Here is a 22,445-nt window from a genome sequence, read left to right on the forward strand (position 1 = left end):
CATAAACATACGACATGTACTCGCGGTATAACATACAACGTGAAAAATTCTTTCAATATTAATGTTTCAAATGTGACAAATATTGCACCATTTAGCATATAAGCATGCTGCCTTTTTCTTACCATATATTTTACTAAATTATTTACCGCCATCGGCTTAGCCTTACACCAGTAGCAATGCATATGATTCTTCTTTACATCTAAAACCAATCAATAATCGAACATCTCCTAAAATAATCATAACACTCCAATACGCAAGAAATGATGATTTGTGTGTACACGGTACTGGACTAAAACACTAGACGCTAAATTAACTTGTAGCAATGTTGTGAATGAAAGTTCCACGTCAATGTAAGTACGTCACTAGAGGGCATGGGAGCTCTAGCTGCCTGAACAGTCACGTGGTGTGATCACCGAGACATATACGACCAGTTTGTAATACATTATTGACACGGATCTACGTGGACTACTGCAAGTTGTGAGCAAGACTATCTACCCGGTGAGAAATAACCAATCAATATTGTTATCATGTCTAGTAACTCAACAAAAGAAAGTGGTCTGGAAAATTATAAACATGCAAGAATTGTTCCCGATAACGTCATATTGCTCATAGATTACTTATATTTTAATAAATAAATGATCTTGTTTCTCAACAGCGCCATCTGTTTGTTTTCACTCTTATCATCGCTTGCACTGACAATCTCAGATTTATAAATAATATATATATATATATATATATACATATATATATACATATATATATATACTCTCACTCGACCTGGATTACGTGGACATTCGTTAGTATCCCACCGCGCTATGTGGACACCAACCGATTATGTGGACATTCGATGTCCACGTAACGCAGTTGCTCTAAACAGGCTCTACCCCCCACAAAACATACGCTCCTAGTGAAATTACGAACTTTTATTTTTGTCCACATAATCGGTTGAAAGTGATTTTAATCATTCCAAAATTCGCATAGCGCCCTCAAAAATCCGGTCCACATAATCTTGTACAGCAGCTTAACATCTAAATGAGCGTGAGCAAGCACCGTCGCTACAGTATCTGAATGAGAAAGCCGACGCCTTCAAGTTTGCTAATGACCTTACTCGTCACTTTTACGTAATACAGTCTACGGCCGAAGTTTACTCAACTTTATTCAAGGTTAGTACAGTTGTTTAAATGGTATAACTCTAACGATAGGGTGTCGGATAACACTATCGTGAAGTTCATGCTGGATATTATTATAGGTATTGTCCTAAAAGAGTACCGGAATTAATTCTGCAGTTGGCATAGAGACCTACGAAAGAAGCGAGAAGTTTTCATAACGTAGAGCCTATGAATTACACTGTAGTTACATCGGCTAGTATTGATAATATTAACGTTAACGTTAGGCTGTACTACGGCTAACTTAATTACTCTGTTGGAGTGTTGGCTTACACTAGTTGTAAATTACGGTACGCTGACCTTAAAAAAAGGTTAGGCCTACATGCATGCATACTGGCGAGAAAAAATATATTGTCAGTTTGGTTGTTTTCGTAGCTTATAGTGGTAGTTATCTTTCGAAAGGAAACACTGCAGCCTTTCATGTGAATGCGTTTTGTTTACTTTAGTTTGAGGAATGACAGTCCTAATAAATGTAGACTATAGACTGTGTCATGTAAACAATGTGCTAATAAATGCACTGTTTGCCCCAAGGACTTAATGTTGTTGTGCCTACATGCACAAACAAGCCTTAACCAAAAAAAGGTTTACTAATTGGGTAAATGTTGAACATTCACTGAGATTATGTTACTATCTTTTTAAGTGGGCCTATCCTTACTCCCGGCCCTAGGTTACCCTTAGTCATTATTCATGGACAGCTTCTCAGAGTGGCAAATAGACGCCCGAAAGCTGTCATAGTTTTCATGATGGTCTTGGTGCGGTGCAAAATCATGCATAGGCTACTCCATATTAGTTTGGCCACTAGCTGTACCCTATCAGACTTACTAGGCCCAAACCAACAACTGTTCATCTATAGATAATAAAACAGATAAGGTAGGCTACTCTTGTACGGTTTTGATTTTCTAGCCGTCCCAGATGACTGTATAAATCCTACACTGTTAATATCTCCTTTTCCAGTCTCTAGGGACAATAGTTTTGTGAGTGAATCAATTGAACTTAATTTCAAGCCATGTTCGTAGCACTCTTGACTTGTACTCCTAACATTGTACTCTTGTACAGTTTCAGATTGTGTGGACAATGCTTAATGCTTACTGTGCACTCTATTTTCTACTTTTAGAAATTAATCCAGTTACATTCAGTTATTGCCAGGAACTGCAGAACATGATCTAGGTTAAAGCACAATTAATCTTAGGATTTTGTCTCAAATATACCCACTGCAACTGTTGCTAAAGTACACACATGTTTGAATTGCGTAGAATATAGAACCTGTACATTTTCCTAAATATTATAGATTTTCAAGTGCTGTCAAATCTGGCATAGTAACTCCACATTTCTTACTGTGTATACCTTCTTCATTTTACACATGTTTGGATATTGTGGACAATATAACCTATTCATTCTATATTGCAGATGAATATCAATTATTAAATATCATATTATAATAAAAAAAGGTGATTCTATTTTCCATTAACCAGCTGTATCAAGGCAATGTAGTTAATGACTTTATATATGCTTTTTCAACAGGCAATGGAAAGGGCTCTTGAAGTGTTCCAACCATTTCTTTTCCTGAAGATGGACGTTAATATCACTGGTAGGTTAAATGAGGGCAATGAATTGAAGTTAATTGTGTAAACAGATTAGAAGATCAATGACTGCTTCAGATACAATTGTCATTGTGTGAGTTACCCGATCTGAATCAGCCTTAACCTTCAACACTAATATCTCCTTTTCCAGTCTCTGGGACAATTGTTTTGTAAGTGAATCAATTGAACTTAGGTTCAAGCACAATCAGGCCATGTTTGTAGTCACTTGTACTGTACTCTTAACATTGTACTCTTGTACAGTTTCAGATTGTGTGGACAATGCTTAATGTGTACTTTACCTTGTAACTAGTCTAATCATAATAGGCATGAACGAAAAAATTTAAATACTGTGACTCCTCTTTCAGTCTTTGCAGACAATATTTGTCCAAATGAATCAATTGAACTTAAGTTCAAGCACAATCAAACCATGTTAGTATTTACTTGAGCTCCTAACATTGTACTCTTATACAATTTCAGATTGTGTGGACAATGCTTACAATAGTCTTGTAAGTGAATCAATTGAACTTAAGTTCAAGCACAATCAAGCCATGTATGTAGTCACTTGTACTCCTAACATTGTACTCTTATACAGTTTCAGATTGTGTGGACAATGCTTACTGTGCACTTCACTCTATTTTGTACTTTTAGAAATTAATCCAGTTGTTACATTCAGTTATTGCCAGGAACTGCAGAACATGATATAGGTTAAAGCACAATTAATCTTAGGTTTTTGTCCAAACAATACCCACTGCAACTTTTGCTAAAGTACACACATGTTTGGATTGTGTAGAATATAGAACCTGTACATTTTCCTAAATATTATAGATTTTCTAGTGCAGTCAAATCTGGCATAGTAACTCCACATTTCTTACTGTACCTTCTTCATTTTACAAAGGTTTGGATATTGTGGACAATATAACCTATTCATTCTATATCGCAGATTAATATCAATTATTAAATATCATATTATAATAAAAAAGGTGATTCTATTTTCCATTAACCAGCTGTATCAAGGCAATGTAGTTAATGACTTTATATATTCTTTTTCAACAGGCAATGGAAAGGGCTCTTGAAGTGCTCCAACCATTCCTTTTCCTTGAGATGGACGTTAATATCACTGGTAGGTTAACTGAGGGCAATGACTTGAAGTTAATTGTGTATTAAACAGATTAGAAGATTAATGACTGCTTTAGTTCAATTGTCGTTGTGTAAGTTACCCGATCTGAATCAGTCTTAACCTTAAACATTAATATCTCATTTTCCAGTCTCTGGGGAAAATAGTTTTGTAAGTGAATCAATTGAACTTAGATTCAAGCACAATCAAGACATGTTTGTAGTCACTTGTACTCCTAACATTGTACTCTTGTACAGTTTCAGATTGTGTGGATAATGCTTAATGTGTACTTTACCTTGTAACTAGTCTAATCATAATAGGCATGAACAAACAAACAAAAATACTGTGACTCCTCTTTCAGTCTTTGCAGTCAATATTTGTCCAAATGAATCAATTGAACTTAAGTTCAAGCACAATCAAGCCATGTTAGTATATACTTGAGCTCCTAACATTGTACTCTTATACAGTTTCAGACTGTGTGGACAATGCTTACCGTGCACTCTATTTTGTACTTTTAGAAATTAATCCAGTTCTTACATTCAGTTATTGCCAGAACTGCAGAATATGATACTGTATAGGTTAAAGCGTAAATAATCTTAGAGTTTTTTCTGAACAATACCCACTGCAATTGTTGCTAAAGTGCGCACTTGTTTGGATTGTGTAGAATATAGAACCTGTACATTTTCCCAAATATTTTAGATTTTCTAGTGCAGTCAAATCTGGCATAGTAATTCCACATTTCTTAATGTACCTTCTTCATTGTACACAGGTTTGGATATTGTGTACAATATAACCTATTCATTCTATATTGCAGATTAATATTAATTATTAAATATTATAATGTAATAAAGCATGTGATTCTATTTTCTATTTACCAGCTGTATCAAGGCAATGTAGTTAATGACTTTATATATGCTTTTTCAACAGGCAATGGAAAGGGCTCTTGAAGTGTTCCAACCATTTCTTTTCCTGAAGATGGACGTTAATATCACTGGTAGGTTAACTGAGGGCAATGAATTGAAGTTAATTGTGTAATAAGCAGATTAGAAGATCAATGACTGCTCAGTTACGATTGTCATTGTGTGAGTTACCCGATCTGAATCAGCCTTAACCTTCAACACTAATATCTCCTTTTCCAGTCTCTGGGACAATTGTTTTGTAAGTGAATCAATTGAACTTAGATTCAAGCACAATCAAGACATGTTTGTAGTCACTTGTACTCCTAACATTGTACTCTTGTACAGTTTCAGATTGTGTGGATAATGCTTAATGTGTACTTTACCTTGTAACTAGTCTAATCATAATAGGCATGAACAAAAAAAAAAAAAACACTGTGACTCCTCTTTCAGTCTTTGCAGTCAATATTTGTCCAAATGAATCAATTGAACTTAAGTTCAAGCACAATCAAGCCATGTTAGTATATACTTGAGCTCCTAACATTGTACTCTTATACAGTTTCAGACTGTGTGGACAATGCTTACCGTGCACTCTATTTTGTACTTTTAGAAATTAATCCAGTTCTTACATTCAGTTATTGCCAGAACTGCAGAATATGATACTGTATAGGTTAAAGCGTAAATAATCTTAGAGTTTTTTCTGAACAATACCCACTGCAATTGTTGCTAAAGTGCGCACTTGTTTGGATTGTGTAGAATATAGAACCTGTACATTTTCCCAAATATTTTAGATTTTCTAGTGCAGTCAAATCTGGCATAGTAATTCCACATTTCTTAATGTACCTTCTTCATTGTACACAGGTTTGGATATTGTGTACAATATAACCTATTCATTCTATATTGCAGATTAATATTAATTATTAAATATTATAATGTAATAAAGCATGTGATTCTATTTTCCATTTACCAGCTGTATCAAGGCAATGTAGTTAATGGCTTTATATATGCTTTTTCAACAGGCAATGGAAAGGGCTCTTGAAGTGTTCCAACCATTTCTTTTCCTGAAGATGGACGTTAATATCACTGGTAGGTTAACTGAGGGCAATGAATTGAAGTTAATTGTGTAATAAGCAGATTAGAAGATCAATGACTGCTCAGTTACGATTGTCATTGTGTGAGTTACCCGATCTGAATCAGCCTTAACCTTCAACACTAATATCTCCTTTTCCAGTCTCTGGGACAATTGTTTTGTAAGTGAATCAATTGAACTTAGGTTCAAGCACAATCAGGCCATGTTTGTAGTCACTTGTACTCCTAACATTGTACTCTTGTACAGTTTCAGATTGTGTGGACAATGCTTAATGTGTACTTTACCTTGTAACTAGTCTAATCATAATAGGCATGAACGAAAAAACTTAAACACTGTGACTCCTCTTTCAGTCTTTGCAGACAATATTTGTCCATATGAATCAATTGAACTTAAGTTCAAGCACAATCAAACCATGTTAGTATTTACTTGAGCTCCTAACATTGTACTCTTATACAGTTTCAGATTGTGTGGACAATGCTTACTGTGCACTTCACTCTATTTTGTACTTTTAGAAATTAATCCAGTTGTTACATTCAGTTATTGCCAGGAACTGCAGAACATGATATAGGTTAAAGCACAATTAATCTTAGGTTTTGTCCAAACAATACCCACTGCAACTGTTGCTAAAGTACACACATGTTTGAATTGCGTAGAATATAGAACCTGTACATTTTCCTAAATATTATAGATTTTCTAGTGCAGTAAAATCTGGCATAGTAACTCCACATTTCTTACTGTACCTTCTTCATTTTACACAAGTTTGGATATTGTGGAAAATATAACCTATTCATTCTATATTGCAGATTAATATCAATTATTAAATATATTAAAATAATAAAAGGTGATTCTATTTTCCATTAACCAGCTGTATCAAGGCAAAGTAGTTAATGACTTTATATGCTTTTTCAACAGGCAATGGAAAGGGCTCTTGAAGTGTTCCAACCATTTCTTTTCCTGAAGATGGACGTTAATATCACTGGTAGGTTAACTGAGGGCAATGACATGCAGTTAATGTGTAATAAACAGATTAGAAGATTAAAGACTGCTTCAGTTACGATTGTCGTTGTGTAAGTTACCCGATCTGAATCAGCCTTAACCTTCAACATAAATATCTCCTTTTCCAGTCTCTGGGGACAATCGTTTTGTAAGTGAATCAATTGAAATTACGTTCAAGCACACTCAAGCCTTTTTGTAGTCACTTGTACTCCTAACATTGTACTCTTGTACAGTTTCAGATTGTGTGGACAATGATTAATGTGTACTTTACCTTGTAACTGGTCTAATCAAAATAGGCATGAATGAAACAATTTAAACACTGTGACTCCTCCTTCAGTCTTTGCAGACAATATTTGTCAAAATGAATCAATTGAAGTAAAGTTCAAGCACAATCAAACCATGTTAGTATTAACTTGAGCTCCTAACATTGTACTCTTGTACAATTTCAGATTGTGTGGACAATGCTTACTGTGCACTCTATTTTGTTCTTTTAGAAATTAATCCAGTTCTTACATTCAGTTAATGCCAGGAACTGCAGAACATGATAAAGGCTAAAGCACAATTAATCTTAGGTTTTGTCTCAAAAATACCCACTGCAACTTTTGCTAAAGTACACACATGTTTGGATTGTGTAGAATATAGAACCTGTACATTTTCCTAAATATTATAGATTTTTAGTGCACCTAAATCTGGCATAGTAACTCCATATTTCTTCATGTTCCTTCTTCATTGTACACATGCTTGGATCTTGTGGACAATATAACCTATTCATTCTATAATGTAGATTAATATCAATTATTAAATATCATATTATAACAAAAAAGGTGATTCTATTTTCCATTAATCAGCTGCATCAAACAATGTAGTTAATGACTTTATATACTTTTCAACAGGCAATGGAAAGGGCTCCTGAAGTGTTCCAACCATTCCTTTTCCTTGAGATGGATGTTAATATCACTGGTAGGTTAACTGAGGGCAATGACTTTAAGTTAATTGTGTATTAAACAGATTAGAAGATTAATGACTGCTTTAGTTCAATTGTCGTTGTGTAAGTTACCTGATCTGAATCAGTCTTAACCTTAAACATTAATATCTCATTTTCCAGTCTCTTGGGAAAATAGTTTTGTAAGTGAATCAATTGAACTTAGATTCAAGCACAATCAAGCCATGTTTGAAGTCACTTGTACTCCTAACATTATACTGTTGTACAGTTTCAGATTGTGTGGACAATGCTTAATGTGTACTTTACCTTGTAACTTGCCTAGAAACAAAATAGGCATGAACGAAACAATTTAAAAACTGTGACTCCTCCTTCAGTCTTTGCAGACAATATTTGTCCAAATGAACCAATTGAACTTAAGTTCAAGCACAATCAAACCATGTTAGTATTTACTTGAGCTCCTAACATTGTTCTCTTGTACAGTTTCAGATTGGGTGGACAATGCTAACCGTGCACTCTATTTTGTACTTTTAGAAATTAATCCAGTTGTTACATTCAGCTATTGCCAATAACTGCAGATCATGATATAGCTTAAGCACAATTAATCTAAGAGTTTTGTCTCAACAATACCCACTGCAACTGTTGCTAAAGTGCACCCATGTTTGGATTGTGTAGAATATAGAACCTGTACATTTTCATAAATATTACAGATTTTCTAGTGCAGTCAAATCTGGCATAGTAAGTCCACGTTTCTTACTGTACCTTCTGCATTGTACACAGGTTTGGATATTGTGGACAATATAACCTATTCATGCTATATTGCAGATTAATATCAATTATTAAATATTATAATATATTAAAGCAAGTGATTCTAGTTTCCATTAACCAACCAGCTGTATCAAGGCAATGTAGTTAATGACTTTATATATGCTTTTTCAACAGGCAATGGAAAGGGCTCTTGAAGTGTTCCAACCATTCCTTTTCCTGAAGATGGATGTTAATATCACTGGTAGGTTAACTGAGGGCAATCACTTGAAGTTAATTGTGTAATAAACAGATTAGATTAATGACTGCTTCAGTTACGATTGTCGTTGTGTAAGTTACCCGATCTGAAACAGCCTTAACCTTAAACATTGATATCTCCTTTTCCAGTCTCTGAAGATAGTTTTGTAATCGAATCAATTGAACTTAGGTTCAAGCACACTCAAGCCTGTTTGTAGTCACTTGTACTCACTAACATTGTACTCTTGTACAGTTTCAGATTGTGTGGACAATGCTTAATGTGTATTTTACCTAGTTACTGGCCTAATCAAAATAGGCATGAACGAAACAATTTAAATACTGTGACTCCTCTTCAGTCTTTGCAGACAATATTCGTCCAAATAAATCAATTGAACTTAAGTTCAAGCACAATCAAGCCATGTTAGTATTAACTTGCGCTCCTAACATTGTACTCTCATACAATTTCAGATTGTGTGGACAATGCTTACTGTGCACGCTATGTTGTACTTGTAGAAATTAATCCAGTTCTTTCATTCAGCTATTGCCAGGAACTGCAGATCATGATATAGGTTAAAGCACAATTAATCTTAGGGTTTTATCTCAACAATAGCCACTGCAACTGTTGCTAAAGTGCGTGTTTGGATTGTGTAGAATATGGAACCTGTATATTTTCCTAAATATTATAGATTTTCTAGTGCAGTCAAATCTGGCATAGTAACTCCAAATTTCTTACTGTACCTTCTTCATTGTACACAGGTTTGGATATTTTGGACAATATTACCTATTCATTCTATATTGCAGATTAATATCAATTATTTAATATTATAATATAATAAAGCATGTGATTCTGTTTTCCATTAACCAGCTGTATCAAGGCAATGTAGTTAATGATTTTATATATGTTTTTTCAACAGGCAATGGAAAGGGTTCTGAAAGTGTTCCAACCATTCCTTTGCCTAAAAATGGACGTGAATATTACTGGTAGGTTCACAGAGGGCAATGACTTGAAGTTAATTGTGCAATAAACAGATTAGAAGATTAATGATTGCTTCAGTTACGATTGTCATTGTGTAAGTTACCCGATCTGAAACAGCCTTAACCTTCAACATTAATATCTCATTTTCCAGTCTCTGGGGACAATCGATTTGTAAGTGAATCAATTGTACTTAGGTTCAAGCACACTCAAGCCATGTTTGCAGTCACTTGTACTCCTAACATTGTACTCTTGTACAGTTTCAGATTGTGTGGATGATGCTTAATGTGTATTTTACCTTGTAGCTGGGCTAATTAAAATAGGCATGAACCAAAAAATTTAAATACTGTGACTCCTCCTTCAGTCTTTGCAGACAATATTTGTCCAAATGAATGAATTGAAGTAAAGTTCAAGCACAATCAATATAACCTATTCATTCTATATTGCAGATTAATATCAATTATTAAATATTATAATATATTAAAGCAAGTGATTCTATTTTCCATTAACCAACCAGCTGTAGCAAGGCAATGTAGTTAATGACTTTATATATGCTTTTTTAACAGGCAATGGAAAGGGCTCTTGAAGTGTTCCAACCATTCCTTTTCCTGAAGATGGATGTTAATATCACTGGTAGGTTAACTGAGGGCAATGACTTGAAGTTAATTGTGTAGTAAACAGATTAGATTAATGACTGCTTCAGTTACGATTGTCGTTGTGTAAGTTACCCGATCTGAAACAGCCTTAACCTTAAACATTGATATCTCCTTTTCCAGTCTCTGAAGATAGTTTTGTAATCGAATCAATTGAACTTAGGTTCAAGCACACTCAAGCCTGTTTGTAGTCACTACTCACTAACATTGTACTCTTGTACAGTTTCAGATTGTGTGGACAATGCTTAATGTGTATTTTACCTAATTACTGGACTAATCAAAATAGGCATGAATGAAACAATTTAAATACTGTGACTCCTCTTTCAGTCTTTGCAGACAATATTCGTCCAAATAAATCAATTGAACTTAAGTTCAAGCACAATCAAGCCATGTTAGTATTAACTTGCGCTCCTAACATTGTACTCTTATACAATTTCAGATTGTGTGGACAATGCTTACTGTGCACTCTATTTTGTACTGTTATAAATTAATCCAGTTCTTACATTCAGCTAATGCCAGGAACTGCAGATCATGGTATAGGTTAAAGCACAATTAATCTTAGGTTTTTGTCTCAACAATACCCACTGCAACTGTTGCTAAAGTGCACACTTGTTTGGATTGTGTAGAATATAGAACCTGTACATTTTCCTAAGTATTATAGATTTTCTAGTGCAGTCAAATCTGGCATAGTAACTCCACATTTCTTACTGTACCTTCTTCATTGTACACAGGTTGTGATATTGTGGACAATATAACCTATTCATTCTATATTGCAGATGAATATCAATTATTAAATATTAGAATACAATAAAGAATGTGATTCTATTTTCCATTAACCAACTGTATCAAAGCAATGTAGTTAATGACTTTATATACTTTTCAACAGGCAATGGAAAGGGCTGTTGAAGTGTTCCAACCATTTCTTTTCCTAAACATGGACATTTGCCTAATGTGTATTTTACCTTGTAACTGGCCTAATCAAAATAGGCATGAACAATAAATAGAAATACTGTGACTCCTCTTTCAGTCTTTGCAGACAATATTTGTCCAAATGAACCAATTGAAGTAGAGTTCAAGCACAATCAAACCATGTTAGTATTTACTTGAGCTCCTAACATTGTTCTCTTGTACAGTTTCAGATTGGGTGGACAATGCTAACTGTGCACTCTATTTTGTACTTTTAGAAATTAATCCAGTTGTTACATTCAGCTATTGCCAATAACTGCAGATCATGATATAGCTTAAGCACAATTAATCTCAGAGTTTTGTCTCAACAATACCCACTGCAACTGTTGCTAAAGTGCACCCATGTTTGGATTGTGTAGAATATAGAACCTGTACATTTTCATAAATATTACAGATTTTCTAGTGCAGTCAAATTTGGCATAGTAAGTCCACGTTTCTTACTGTACCTTCTGCATTGTACACAGGTTTGGATATTGTGGACAATATAACCTATTCATGCTATATTGCAGATTAATATCAATTATTAAATATTATAATATATTAAAGCAAGTGATTCTATTTTCCATTAACCAGCTGTATCAAGGCAATGTAGTTAATGACTTTATATATGCTTTTTCAACAGGCAATGGAAAGGGCTCTTGAAGTGTTCCAACCATTCCTTTTCCTGAAGATGGATGTTAATATCACTGGTAGGTTAACTGAGGGCAATCACTTGAAGTTAATTGTGTAATAAACAGATTAGATTAATGACTGCTTCAGTTACGATTGTCGTTGTGTAAGTTACCCGATCTGAAACAGCCTTAACCGTAAACATTGATATCTCCTTTTCCAGTCTCTGAAGATAGTTTTGTAATCGAATCAATTGAACTTTGGTTCAAGCACACTCAAGCCTGTTTGTAGTCACTTGTACTCACTAACATTGTACTCTTGTACAGTTTCAGATTGTGTGGACAATGCTTAATGTGTATTTTACCTAATTACTGGACTAATCAAAATAGGCATGAATGAAACAATTTAAATACTGTGACTCCTCTTTCAGTCTTTGCAGACAATATTCGTCCAAATAAATCAATTGAACTTAAGTTCAAGCACAATCAAGCCATGTTAGTATTAACTTGCGCTCCTAACATTGTACTCTTATACAATTTCAGATTGTGTGGACAATGCTTACTGTGCACGCTATGTTGTACTTGTAGAAATTAATCCAGTTCTTTCATTCAGCTATTGCCAGGAACTGCAGATCATGATATAGGTTAAAGCACAATTAATCTTAGGGTTTTATCTCAACAATAGCCACTGCAACTGTTGCTAAAGTGCGTGTTAGGATTGTGTAGAATATGGAACCTGTATATTTTCCTAAATATTATAGATTTTCTAGTGCAGTCAAATCTGGCATAGTAACTCCAAATTTCTTACTGTACCTTCTTCATTGTACACAGGCTTGAATATTTTGGACAATATTACCTATTCATTCTATATTGCAGATTGAATATCAATTATTTAATATTATAATATAATAAAGCATGTGATTCTGTTTTCCATTAACCAGCTGTATAAAGGCAATGTAGTTAATGATTTTATATATGCTTTTTCAACAGGCAATGGAAAGGGCTCTGGAAGTGTTCCAACCATTCCTTTGCCTAAAGATGGACGTGAATATTACTGGTAGGTTCACAGACGGCAATGACTTGAAGTTAATTGTGCAATAAACAGATTAGAAGATTAATGATTGCTTCAGTTACGATTGTCATTGTCTAAGTTACCCGATCTGAAACAGCCTTAACCTTAAACATTAATATCTCCTTTTCCAGTCTCTGGGGACAATCGTTTTGTAAGTGAATCAATTTTACTTAGGTTCAAGCACACTCAAGCCATGTTTGCAGTCACTTGTACTCCTAACATTGTACTCTTGTACAGTTTCAGATTGTGTGGATGATGCTTAATGTGTATTTTACCTTGTAGCTGGCCTAATTAAAACAGGCATGAACCAAAAAATTTAAATACTGTGACTCCTCTTTCAGTCTTTGCAGACAATATTTGTCCAAATGAATCAATTGAACTTAAGTCCAAGCACAATCAAACCATGCTAGTATTTACTTGAGCTCCTAACATTGTACTCTTATACAGTCTCAGATTGTGTGGACAATGCTTACTGTGCACGCTATGTTGTACTTTTAGAAATTAATCCAGTTCTTTCATTCAGCTATTGCCAGGAACTGCAGATCATGATATAGGTTAAAGCACAATTAATCTTAGGTTTTTTTCCCAACAATTATACCCACTGCAACTGTTGCTAAAGTGCACACATGTTTGGATTGTGTAAAATATAGAACCTGTACATTTTCCTAAATATGATAGATTTTCTAGTGCAGTCAGATATGGCAACTCCACATTTTTTCCTGGACCTCTTCATTGTACACAGGTTTGGATATTGTGGACAATATAACCTATTCATTCTATATTGCAGATGAATATCCAATATTAAATATTATAATATAATAAAGCATGTGATTTTATTTTCCATTAACCAGCTGTGTCAAGTCAATGTAGTTAATGACTTTATATATGCTTTTTCAACAGGCAATGGAAAGGGCTCTTGAAGTTTTCCAACAATTCCTTTTCCTAAAGATGGACGTTAATATCACTGGTAGGTTAACAGAGGGCAATGACTCGAAGTTAATTGTGTAATAAACAGATTAGAAGATCAAAGACTGCTTCAGTTATGATTTTCATTGTGTAAGTTACCCGATCTGAATCAGCCTTAACCTTCAACATTAATATCTCATTTTCCAGTCTCTGGGGCCAATAGTGAATCAATTGAACTTAGGTTCAAGCACAATCAAGCCATGTATGTAGTCACTTGTACTCCTAACATTGTACTCTTATACAGTTTCAGATTGTGTGGACAATGCTAGCTGTGCACTCTATTTTGCACTTTTAGAAAGTAATCCAGTTCTTACATTCAGCTATTGCCAGGACCTGCAGATCATGATATAGGTTAAAGCACAATTAATCTTAGGTTTTTGTCTCAACAATACCCACTGCAACTGTTGCTAAAGTGCACACATGTTTGGATTGTGTAGAATATAGAACCTGTACATTTTCCTAAATATGATAGATTTTCTAGTGCAGTCAGATATGGCAACTCCACATTTTTTCCTGGACCTCTTCATTGTACACAGGTTTGGATATTGTGGACAATATAACCTATTCATTCTATATTGCAGATGAATATCAATTATTAAATATTATAATATAATAAAGCATGTGATTTTATTTTCCATTAACCAGCTGTGTCAAGGCAATGTAGTTAATGACTTTATATATGCTTTTTCAACAGGCAATGGAAAGGGCTGTTGAAGTTTTCCAACCATTCCTTTTCCTAAAGATGGACGTTAATATCACTGGTAGGTTAACTGAGGGCAATGACTTGAAGTTAATTGTGTAATAAACAGATTAGAAGATTAAAGATTGCTTCAGTTATGATTTTCATTGTGTAAGTTACCCGATCTGAATCAGCCTTAACCTTCAACATTAATATCTCATTTTCCAGTCTCTGGGGCCAATAGTCTTGTAAGTGAATCAATTGAACTTAGGTTCAAGCACAATCAAGCCATGTATGTAGTCACTTGTACTCCTAACATTGTACTCTTGTACAGTTTCAGATTGTGTGGACAATGCTTAATTGAACTTAGGTTCAAGCACAATCAAGCCATGTATGTAGTCACTTGTACTCCTAACATTGTACTCTTGTACAGTTTCAGATTGTGTGGACAATGCTTAATGTGTATTTTACCTTGTAACTGGCCTAAACAAAATAGGCATGAACATAAAAATATAAATACTGTGACTCCTCTTTCAGTCTTTGCAGACAATATTTGTCCAAATGAATCAATTGAACTTAGGTTCAAGCACAATCAAGCCATGTATGTAGTCACTTGTACTCCTAACATTGTACTCTTGTACAGTTTCAGATTGTGTGGACAATGCTTAATGTGTATTTACCTTGTAACTGGTCTAATCAAAATAGGCATGATCGAAAAAAATTAAATACTGTGACTCCTCTTTCAGTCTTTGCAGACAATATTTGTCCAAATGAATCAATTGAACTTAAGTTCAAGCACAATCAAACCATGTTAGTATTTACTTGAGCTCCTAACATGGTACCCTTATACAGTTTCAGATTGTGTGGACAATGCTTACTGTGCACTCTATTTTGTACTTTTAGAAATTAATCCAGTTCTTAATCAGCTAAAGCCAAGAGCTGCAGATCATGAAATAAGTTAAAGCACAATTAATCTGAGGTTTTTGTCTCAACAATACCCACTGCAACTGTTGCTAAAGTGCACACATGTTTGGATTGTGTAGAATATAGAACCTGTACATTTTCCTAAATATTATAGATTTTCTAGTGCTGTCAAATATGGCATAGTAACTCCACATTTCTTAATGTACCTTCTTCATTGTACACAGGTTTGTATAATGTTAACAATATAACCTATTCATTCTATATTGCAGATTAATATCAATTATTAAATATTATAATATAATAAAGCATGTGAAATAAAGTATGTGATTCTATTTTCCATTAACCAGTTGTATCAAGTCAATGTAGTTATTGACTTTATATATGCTTTTTCAACAGGCAATGGAAAAGGCTCTTGAAGTTTTCCAACCATTCCTTTTCCTAAAGATGGACGTTAATATCACTGGTAGGTTAACAGAGGGCAATGACTTTAAGTTAATTGTGTTATAAACATATTAGAACATTAATGACTGCTTCAGTTACGATTGTCGTTTTGTAAGTTACCCGATCTGAATCAGCCTTAACCTTCAACATTAATATCTCATTTTCCAGTCTCTGGGGCCAATAGTCCTGTAAGTGAATCAATTGAACTTAGGTTCAAGCACAATCAAGCCATGTTTGTAGTCACTTGTACTCCTAACATTGTACTCTTGTACAGTTTCAGATTGTGTGGATAATGCTTAATGTGTACTTTACCTTGTAACTGGTCTAATCAAAATAGGCATGAACAAAAAATTTTAAACACTATGACTCCACCTTCAGTCTTTGAAAACAATATTTGTCCAAATGAATAATTGACCTTACGTTCAAGCACAATCAATCCATGTTAGTATTTACTTGAGCTCCTAATATTGTACTCTTATACAATTTCAGATTGTGTGGACAATGCTTACTGTGCACTCTATTTTGTACTTTTAGAAATTAATCCAGTTCTTACATTCAGTTATTACCAGGAACTGCAGAACATGATATAGGTTAAAGCACAATTAATCTTAGGTTTTTGTCTCAAAAATACCCACTGCAACTGTTGCTAAAGTACACACATGTTTGGATTGTGTAGAATATAGAACCTGTACATTTTCCTAAATATGATAGATTTTCTAGTGCTGTCAAATATGGCGTAGTAACTCCACATTTCTTAATGTACCTTCTTCATTGTACACAGGTTTGTATAATGTTGACAATATAACCTATTTATTCTATATTGCAGATTAATATCAATTATTAAATATTACAGTATAATAAAGCATGTGATTCTATTTTCCATTAACCAGCTGTATCAAGTCAATGTAGTTATTGACTTTATATATGCTTTTTCAACAGGCAATGGAAAGGGCTCTTGAAGTGTTCCAACCATTCCTTTTCTTAAAGATTGACGTTAATATCACTGGTAGGTTAACTGAGGGCAATGACTCGAAGTTAATTGTGTAATAAACAGATTAGAACCTTAATGACTGCTTCAGTTATGATTTTCATTGTGTAAGTTACCCGATCTGAATCAGCCTTAACCTTCAACATTAATATCTCATTTTCCAGTCTCTGGGGCCAATAGTCTTGTAAGTGAATCAATTGAACTTAGGTTCAAGCACAATCAAGCCATGTATGTAGTCACTTGTACTCCTAACATTGTACTCTTGTACAGTTTCAGATTGTGTGGATAATGCTTAATGTGTATTTTACCTTGTAACTGACCTAAACAAAATAGGCATGAACATAAAAATATAAATACTGTGACTCCTCTTTCAGTCTTTGCAGACAATATTTGTCCAAATGAATCAATTGAACTTAAGTTCAAGCACAATCAAGCCATGTATGTAGTCACTTGAACTCCTAACATTGTACTCTTATACAGTTTCAGATTGTGTGGACAATGCTAACTGTGCACTCTATTTTGCACTTTTAGAAAGTAATCCAGTTCTTACATTCAGCTATTGCCAGGACCTGCAGATCGTGATATAGGTTAAGCACAATTAATCTTAGGTTTTTGTCTCAACAATACCCACTGCAACTGTTGCTAAAGTGCACACATGTTTGGATTGTGTAGAATATAGAACCTGTACATTTTCCTAAATATGATAGATTTTCTAGTGCAGTCAGATATGGCAACTCCACATTTTTTCCTGGACCTCTTCATTGTACACAGGTTTGGATATTGTGGACAATATAACCTATTCATTCTATATTGCAGATGAATATCAATTATTAAATATTATAATATAATAAAGCATGTGATTTTATTTTCCATTAACCAGCTGTGTCAAGGCAATGTAGTTAATGACTTTATATATGCTTTTTCAACAGGCAATGGAAAGGGCTGTTGAAGTTTTCCAACCATTCCTTTTCCTAAAGATGGACGTTAATATCACTGGTAGGTTAACAGAGGGCAATGACTCGAAGTTAATTGTGTAATAAACAGATTAGAAGATTAAAGATTGCTTCAGTTATGATTTTCATTGTGTAAGTTACCCGATCTGAATCAGCCTTAACCTTCAACATTAATATCTCATTTTCCAGTCTCTGGGGCAAATAGTGTTGTAAGTGAATCAATTGAACTTAGGTTCAAGCACAATCAAGCCATGTATGTAGTCACTTGTACTCTTGTACAGTTTCAGATTGTGTGGACAATGCTTAATGTGTATTTTACCTTGTAACTGGCCTAAACAAAATAGGCATGAACATTAAAATATAAATACTGTGACTCCTCTTTCAGTCTTTGCAGACAATATTTGTCCAAATGAATCAATTGAACTTAGGTTCAAGCACAATCAAGCCATGTATGTAGTCACTTGTACTCCTAACATTGTACTCTTGTACAGTTTCAGATTGTGTGGACAATGCTTAATGTGTATTTTACCTTGTAACTGGCCTAAACAAAATAGGCATGAACATAAAAATATAAATACTGTGACTCCTCTTTCAGTCTTTGCAGACAATATTTGTCCAAATGAATCAATTGAACTTAGGTTCAAGCACAATCAAGCCATGTATGTAGTCACTTGTACTCCTAACATTGTACTCTTGTACAGTTTCAGATTGTGTGGACAAAGCTTAATGTGTATTTTACCTTGTAACTGGTCTAATCAAAATAGGCATGATCGAAAAAAATTAAATACTGTGACTCCTCTTTCAGTCTTTGCAGACAATATTTGTCCAAATGAATCAATTGAACTTAAGTTCAAGCACAATCAATCCATGTTAGTATTTACTTGAGCTCCTAATATTGTACTCTTATACAATTTCAGATTGTGTGGACAATGCTTACAATAGTCTTGTAAGTGAATCAATTGAACTTAGGTTCAAGCACAATCAAGCCATGTATGTAGTCACTTGTACTCCTAACATTGTACTCTTGTACAGTTTCAGATTGTGTGGATAATGCTTAATGTGTATTTTACCTTGTAACTGACCTAAACAAAATAGGCATGAACATAAAAATATAAATACTGTGACTCCTCTTTCAGTCTTTGCAGACAATATTTGTCCAAATGAATCAATTGAACTTAAGTTCAAGCACAATCAAGCCATGTATGTAGTCACTTGAACTCCTAACATTGTACTCTTATACAGTTTCAGATTGTGTGGACAATGCTAACTGTGCACTCTATTTTGCACTTTTAGAAAGTAATCCAGTTCTTACATTCAGCTATTGCCAGGACCTGCAGATCGTGATATAGGTTAAGCACAATTAATCTTAGGTTTTTGTCTCAACAATACCCACTGCAACTGTTGCTAAAGTGCACACATGTTTGGATTGTGTAGAATATAGAACCTGTACATTTTCCTCAATATGATTGATTTTCTAGTGGAATCAAACCTGGCATATAGTAACTCCACATTTCTTCTGTACCTTCTTCATTGTACACATGTTTGGATATTGTGGACAATATAACCTATTCATTCTATATTGCAGATGAATATCAATTATTAAATAATATAATATAATAAAGCAAGTGATTCTATTTTCCATTAACCAGCTGTATCAAGTCAATGTAGTTAATGACTTTATATATGCTTTTTCAACAGGCAATGGAAAGGGCTCTTGAAGTGTTCCAACCATTCCTTTTCCTAAAGATGGACATTAATATCACTGGTAGGTTAACTGAGGGCAATGACTTGAAGTTAATTGTGTAACAAACAGATTAGAAGATTAATGACTGCTTCAGTTACGATTGTCGTTTTGTAAGTTACCCGATCTGAATCAACCTTAACCTTAACCATTAATATCTCATTTTCCAGTCTCTGGGGACAATAGTTTTGTAAGTGAATCAATTGAACTTAGGTGCAAGCACAATCAAGCCATGTTTGTAGTCACTTGTACTCCTAACATTGTACTCTTGTACAGTTTCAGATTGTGTGGACAATGCTTAATGTGTACTTTACCTTGTAACTGGTCTAATCAAAATAGGCATGAACAAAAAAATTTAAACACTGTGACTCCACCTTCAGTCTTTGAAAACAATATTTGTCCAAATGAATAATTGACCTTACGTTCAAGCACAATCAATCCATGTTAGTATTTACTTGAGCTCCTAATATTGTACTCTTATACAGTTTCAGATTGTGTGGACAATGCTTACTGTGCACTCTATTTTGTACTTTTAGAAATGAATCCAGTTCTTACATTCAGTTATTACCAGGAACTACAGAACATGATATAGGTTAAAGCACAATTAATCTTAGGTTTTTGTCTCAAAAATACCCACTGCAACTGTTGCTAAAGTACACACATGTTTGGATTGTGTAGAATATAGAACCTGTACATTTTCCTAAATATGATCGATTTTCTAGTGCAGTCAGATATGGCGTAGTAACTCCACATTTCTTAATGTACCTTCTTCATTGTGCACAGGTTTGGATATTGTGGATAATACAACAATACAACAGATAACAATATAACCTATTCATTCTGTATTGCAGATTAATATCAATCAATTATTAAATATTATAATATAATAAAGAAGGTGATTCTATATTTTGGGGACTGAGGGTTTGAACTTAAGTCACACAAAGGGACGCCCATGGTGGGGTACTCAAAAGTGACTGGTAATACATGACTGAGGTAGCGGTCAAAAGATGTCTATGTGTGTGTCAGTGTTAGTTTAATCTAGGCTATAATCCAGTGTTCAATATCCATATCTTAACAAGTGTATCAATGGTCCATAAGCTCATACTAGGCAAATTGATATATGTCTAACTCATTTTAGAAGAGATGGCTTTTGGAAGACCAGGATAGGTACAAGAGCTGTAGAAGAATATAAAAATGCATTGCTAGCATTATTTTGAGGTTGCAAGTTCAAAAAGAGAAAGGCTGGTGTAAAGGTACTGAAAAGCACCCACGACTTTACCTCATACCAATATGGGCTAACCAGAATGAAAACATTTCATGTTGATTTGATTAACACGGAACACTCCGAGTATATAATAATCATGAAGCAAGATCAATAATTGCCATGTGAAGTTATTGGTCATACAAACTTGTAACCTAAACAATGCAAGCCCCACATCATGAATTCACAACTTTTCATTGTTACACACATCACTGTGTGTAGGCTACCTACCAATCACAAACTCACATTTGATGAAACTGATTTATGATTGTCTAGGTATTACAATTTTGACTATTTTCACATTTGACCCTGTGACCTCATTAATATTCATTATATGAGCACAAAAATCAATATGGGTTATCAACTAATTATGTCTAAGCTCAAATATGTGTTTAATATTGAAAACTAGTCTTTGAATTAAAAATTTCCAAATTTGACTTCATATTTTAGACAAAAACCAAGCACACCTTACATTATTCTTGGTATACGGGAACTGATTTCATGTTGTGGTCCTGGTGTGTGATAATTTGAAGTGGCAACTCAAGTTAATGCCTATGTCTGAGCTTGAATATGTGTTTTGTATTGAAAGCAAGTCTTTGAATTAAAATTTTGCAACTTGGAAATCATATTTCAGACAAAAAACTAGCACACCTAAAATTATTCTTAGTGAACAGTACAGTGTGTTGGGTACTATTTTATGTTGTAGTCCTGGTATATGATAGTTTGAAGTGACAACTCAAGTTAATGTCTATGTCTGAGCTTGCATATATGTGTTTTGTATTGAAAGCAAGTCTTTGAATTAAAATTTTCCAACTTTTACTTTATATTTCACACAAAAAACTAGCAGACCTGACATTATTCTTAGTATATACAGTACAGGTACATACAGTTCATACAGAACATATACAGTACAATATAGTGTGTTGGGTACTGATTTCATGTTGTACAGTACAGTACATACGGTGACATCCCTATGTTCCGACGTCTCTATGTTCCGACGTCTCTTTGTTCCGACATCTCTTTGTTCCGACGTCTCTTTGTTCTGACAATTTGTTTGGACTTAATAATTTTTTTTGACCAAAATTTTTACGGACCCAATTTTTTGGGGGGAGACTCAATCTTTTTGGATGCTCCAAAAAAAAAAGGGCCCAAAGTTTGTTATGACCCAAAAAGTGCTTGTGACCGAAAATTGCTTGTGACCCGAAATTTAATTGTTTGTACTCAAATATTTTGGGACCAAAATCAGTTTGGTCAAAAAAAATTTTGGTCCGAAAAAAGTTGGTTCAAAAAAAATATGGTCATAAAAAAATTTGGTCTAAAATAATTTTGGACCAATGAAAATTGAGCCCGAAAAATTGTCGGAACATAGAGAAGTCGGAACATAGAGATGTCGGAACAGAGACGTCAGAACATAGAGATGTAACCGTACATACAGT

The 22,445-nt window shown here is 34.2% G+C and overlaps 2 protein-coding genes across 4 annotated transcripts in view; both read left to right on the plus strand.

Annotated features, from left to right (window-relative positions):
- Positions 1-746: 746 nt before the first annotated feature.
- On the plus strand, positions 747-17,047 carry LOC139982773 (uncharacterized). Of its 3 annotated transcripts, XM_071995862.1 has the most exons (11): positions 747-1,249; positions 2,688-2,754; positions 3,224-3,252; positions 3,800-3,866; positions 6,759-6,913; positions 7,736-7,802; positions 11,999-12,065; positions 12,975-13,041; positions 13,188-13,207; positions 13,957-14,023; positions 17,006-17,047. In XM_071995862.1, exons 3-10 carry the CDS (start codon positions 3,236-3,238, stop codon positions 13,974-13,976), a joined length of 480 nt encoding a protein of 159 aa, XP_071851963.1. In that variant the 5' UTR covers positions 747-1,249; positions 2,688-2,754; positions 3,224-3,235; the 3' UTR covers positions 13,977-14,023; positions 17,006-17,047. The 3 variants fall into 3 exon arrangements, 1 of the variants encoding a protein (XP_071851963.1); XR_011798336.1 differs by lacking the exons at positions 3,224-3,252; positions 11,999-12,065; positions 12,975-13,041; ... (1 more) ...; positions 13,957-14,023; positions 17,006-17,047 and adding exons at positions 4,788-5,018; positions 5,776-5,842 and having other exon boundaries at positions 6,759-6,825; positions 7,736-8,097; XR_011798337.1 differs by lacking the exons at positions 3,224-3,252; positions 6,759-6,913; positions 7,736-7,802; ... (3 more) ...; positions 13,957-14,023; positions 17,006-17,047 and adding an exon at positions 9,699-9,737.
- LOC139982774 (uncharacterized) overlaps positions 14,750-22,445 on the plus strand; it is a 33,774-nt gene continuing 26,078 nt past the window's right edge. The window contains exons 1-5 of the mRNA XM_071995863.1: positions 14,750-14,783; positions 14,930-14,949; positions 16,022-16,088; positions 18,925-18,953; positions 19,703-19,772. Coding sequence (XP_071851964.1) covers positions 14,765-14,783; positions 14,930-14,949; positions 16,022-16,088; positions 18,925-18,953; positions 19,703-19,772 — 205 coding nt within the window. The 5' untranslated portion in view covers positions 14,750-14,764. The remainder of the gene's footprint in view (positions 14,784-14,929; positions 14,950-16,021; positions 16,089-18,924; positions 18,954-19,702; positions 19,773-22,445) is intronic.

The sequence above is a fragment of the Apostichopus japonicus genome, chromosome 16, assembly GCF_037975245.1.
Source record: "Apostichopus japonicus isolate 1M-3 chromosome 16, ASM3797524v1, whole genome shotgun sequence".
Taxonomy (NCBI): domain Eukaryota; kingdom Metazoa; phylum Echinodermata; class Holothuroidea; order Aspidochirotida; family Stichopodidae; genus Apostichopus; species Apostichopus japonicus.

Coding starts and splice junctions, on each gene's coding strand:
- LOC139982773 (XM_071995862.1), top strand. Junction 6,914..7,735: donor TCAGTTACGATTGTCGTTGT/GTAAGTTACCCG, acceptor ACTTTTCAACAG/GCAATGGAAAGGGCTCCTGA. Junction 13,042..13,187: donor GATGGACGTGAATATTACTG/GTAGGTTCACAG, acceptor CTCCTTTTCCAG/TCTCTGGGGACAATCGTTTT.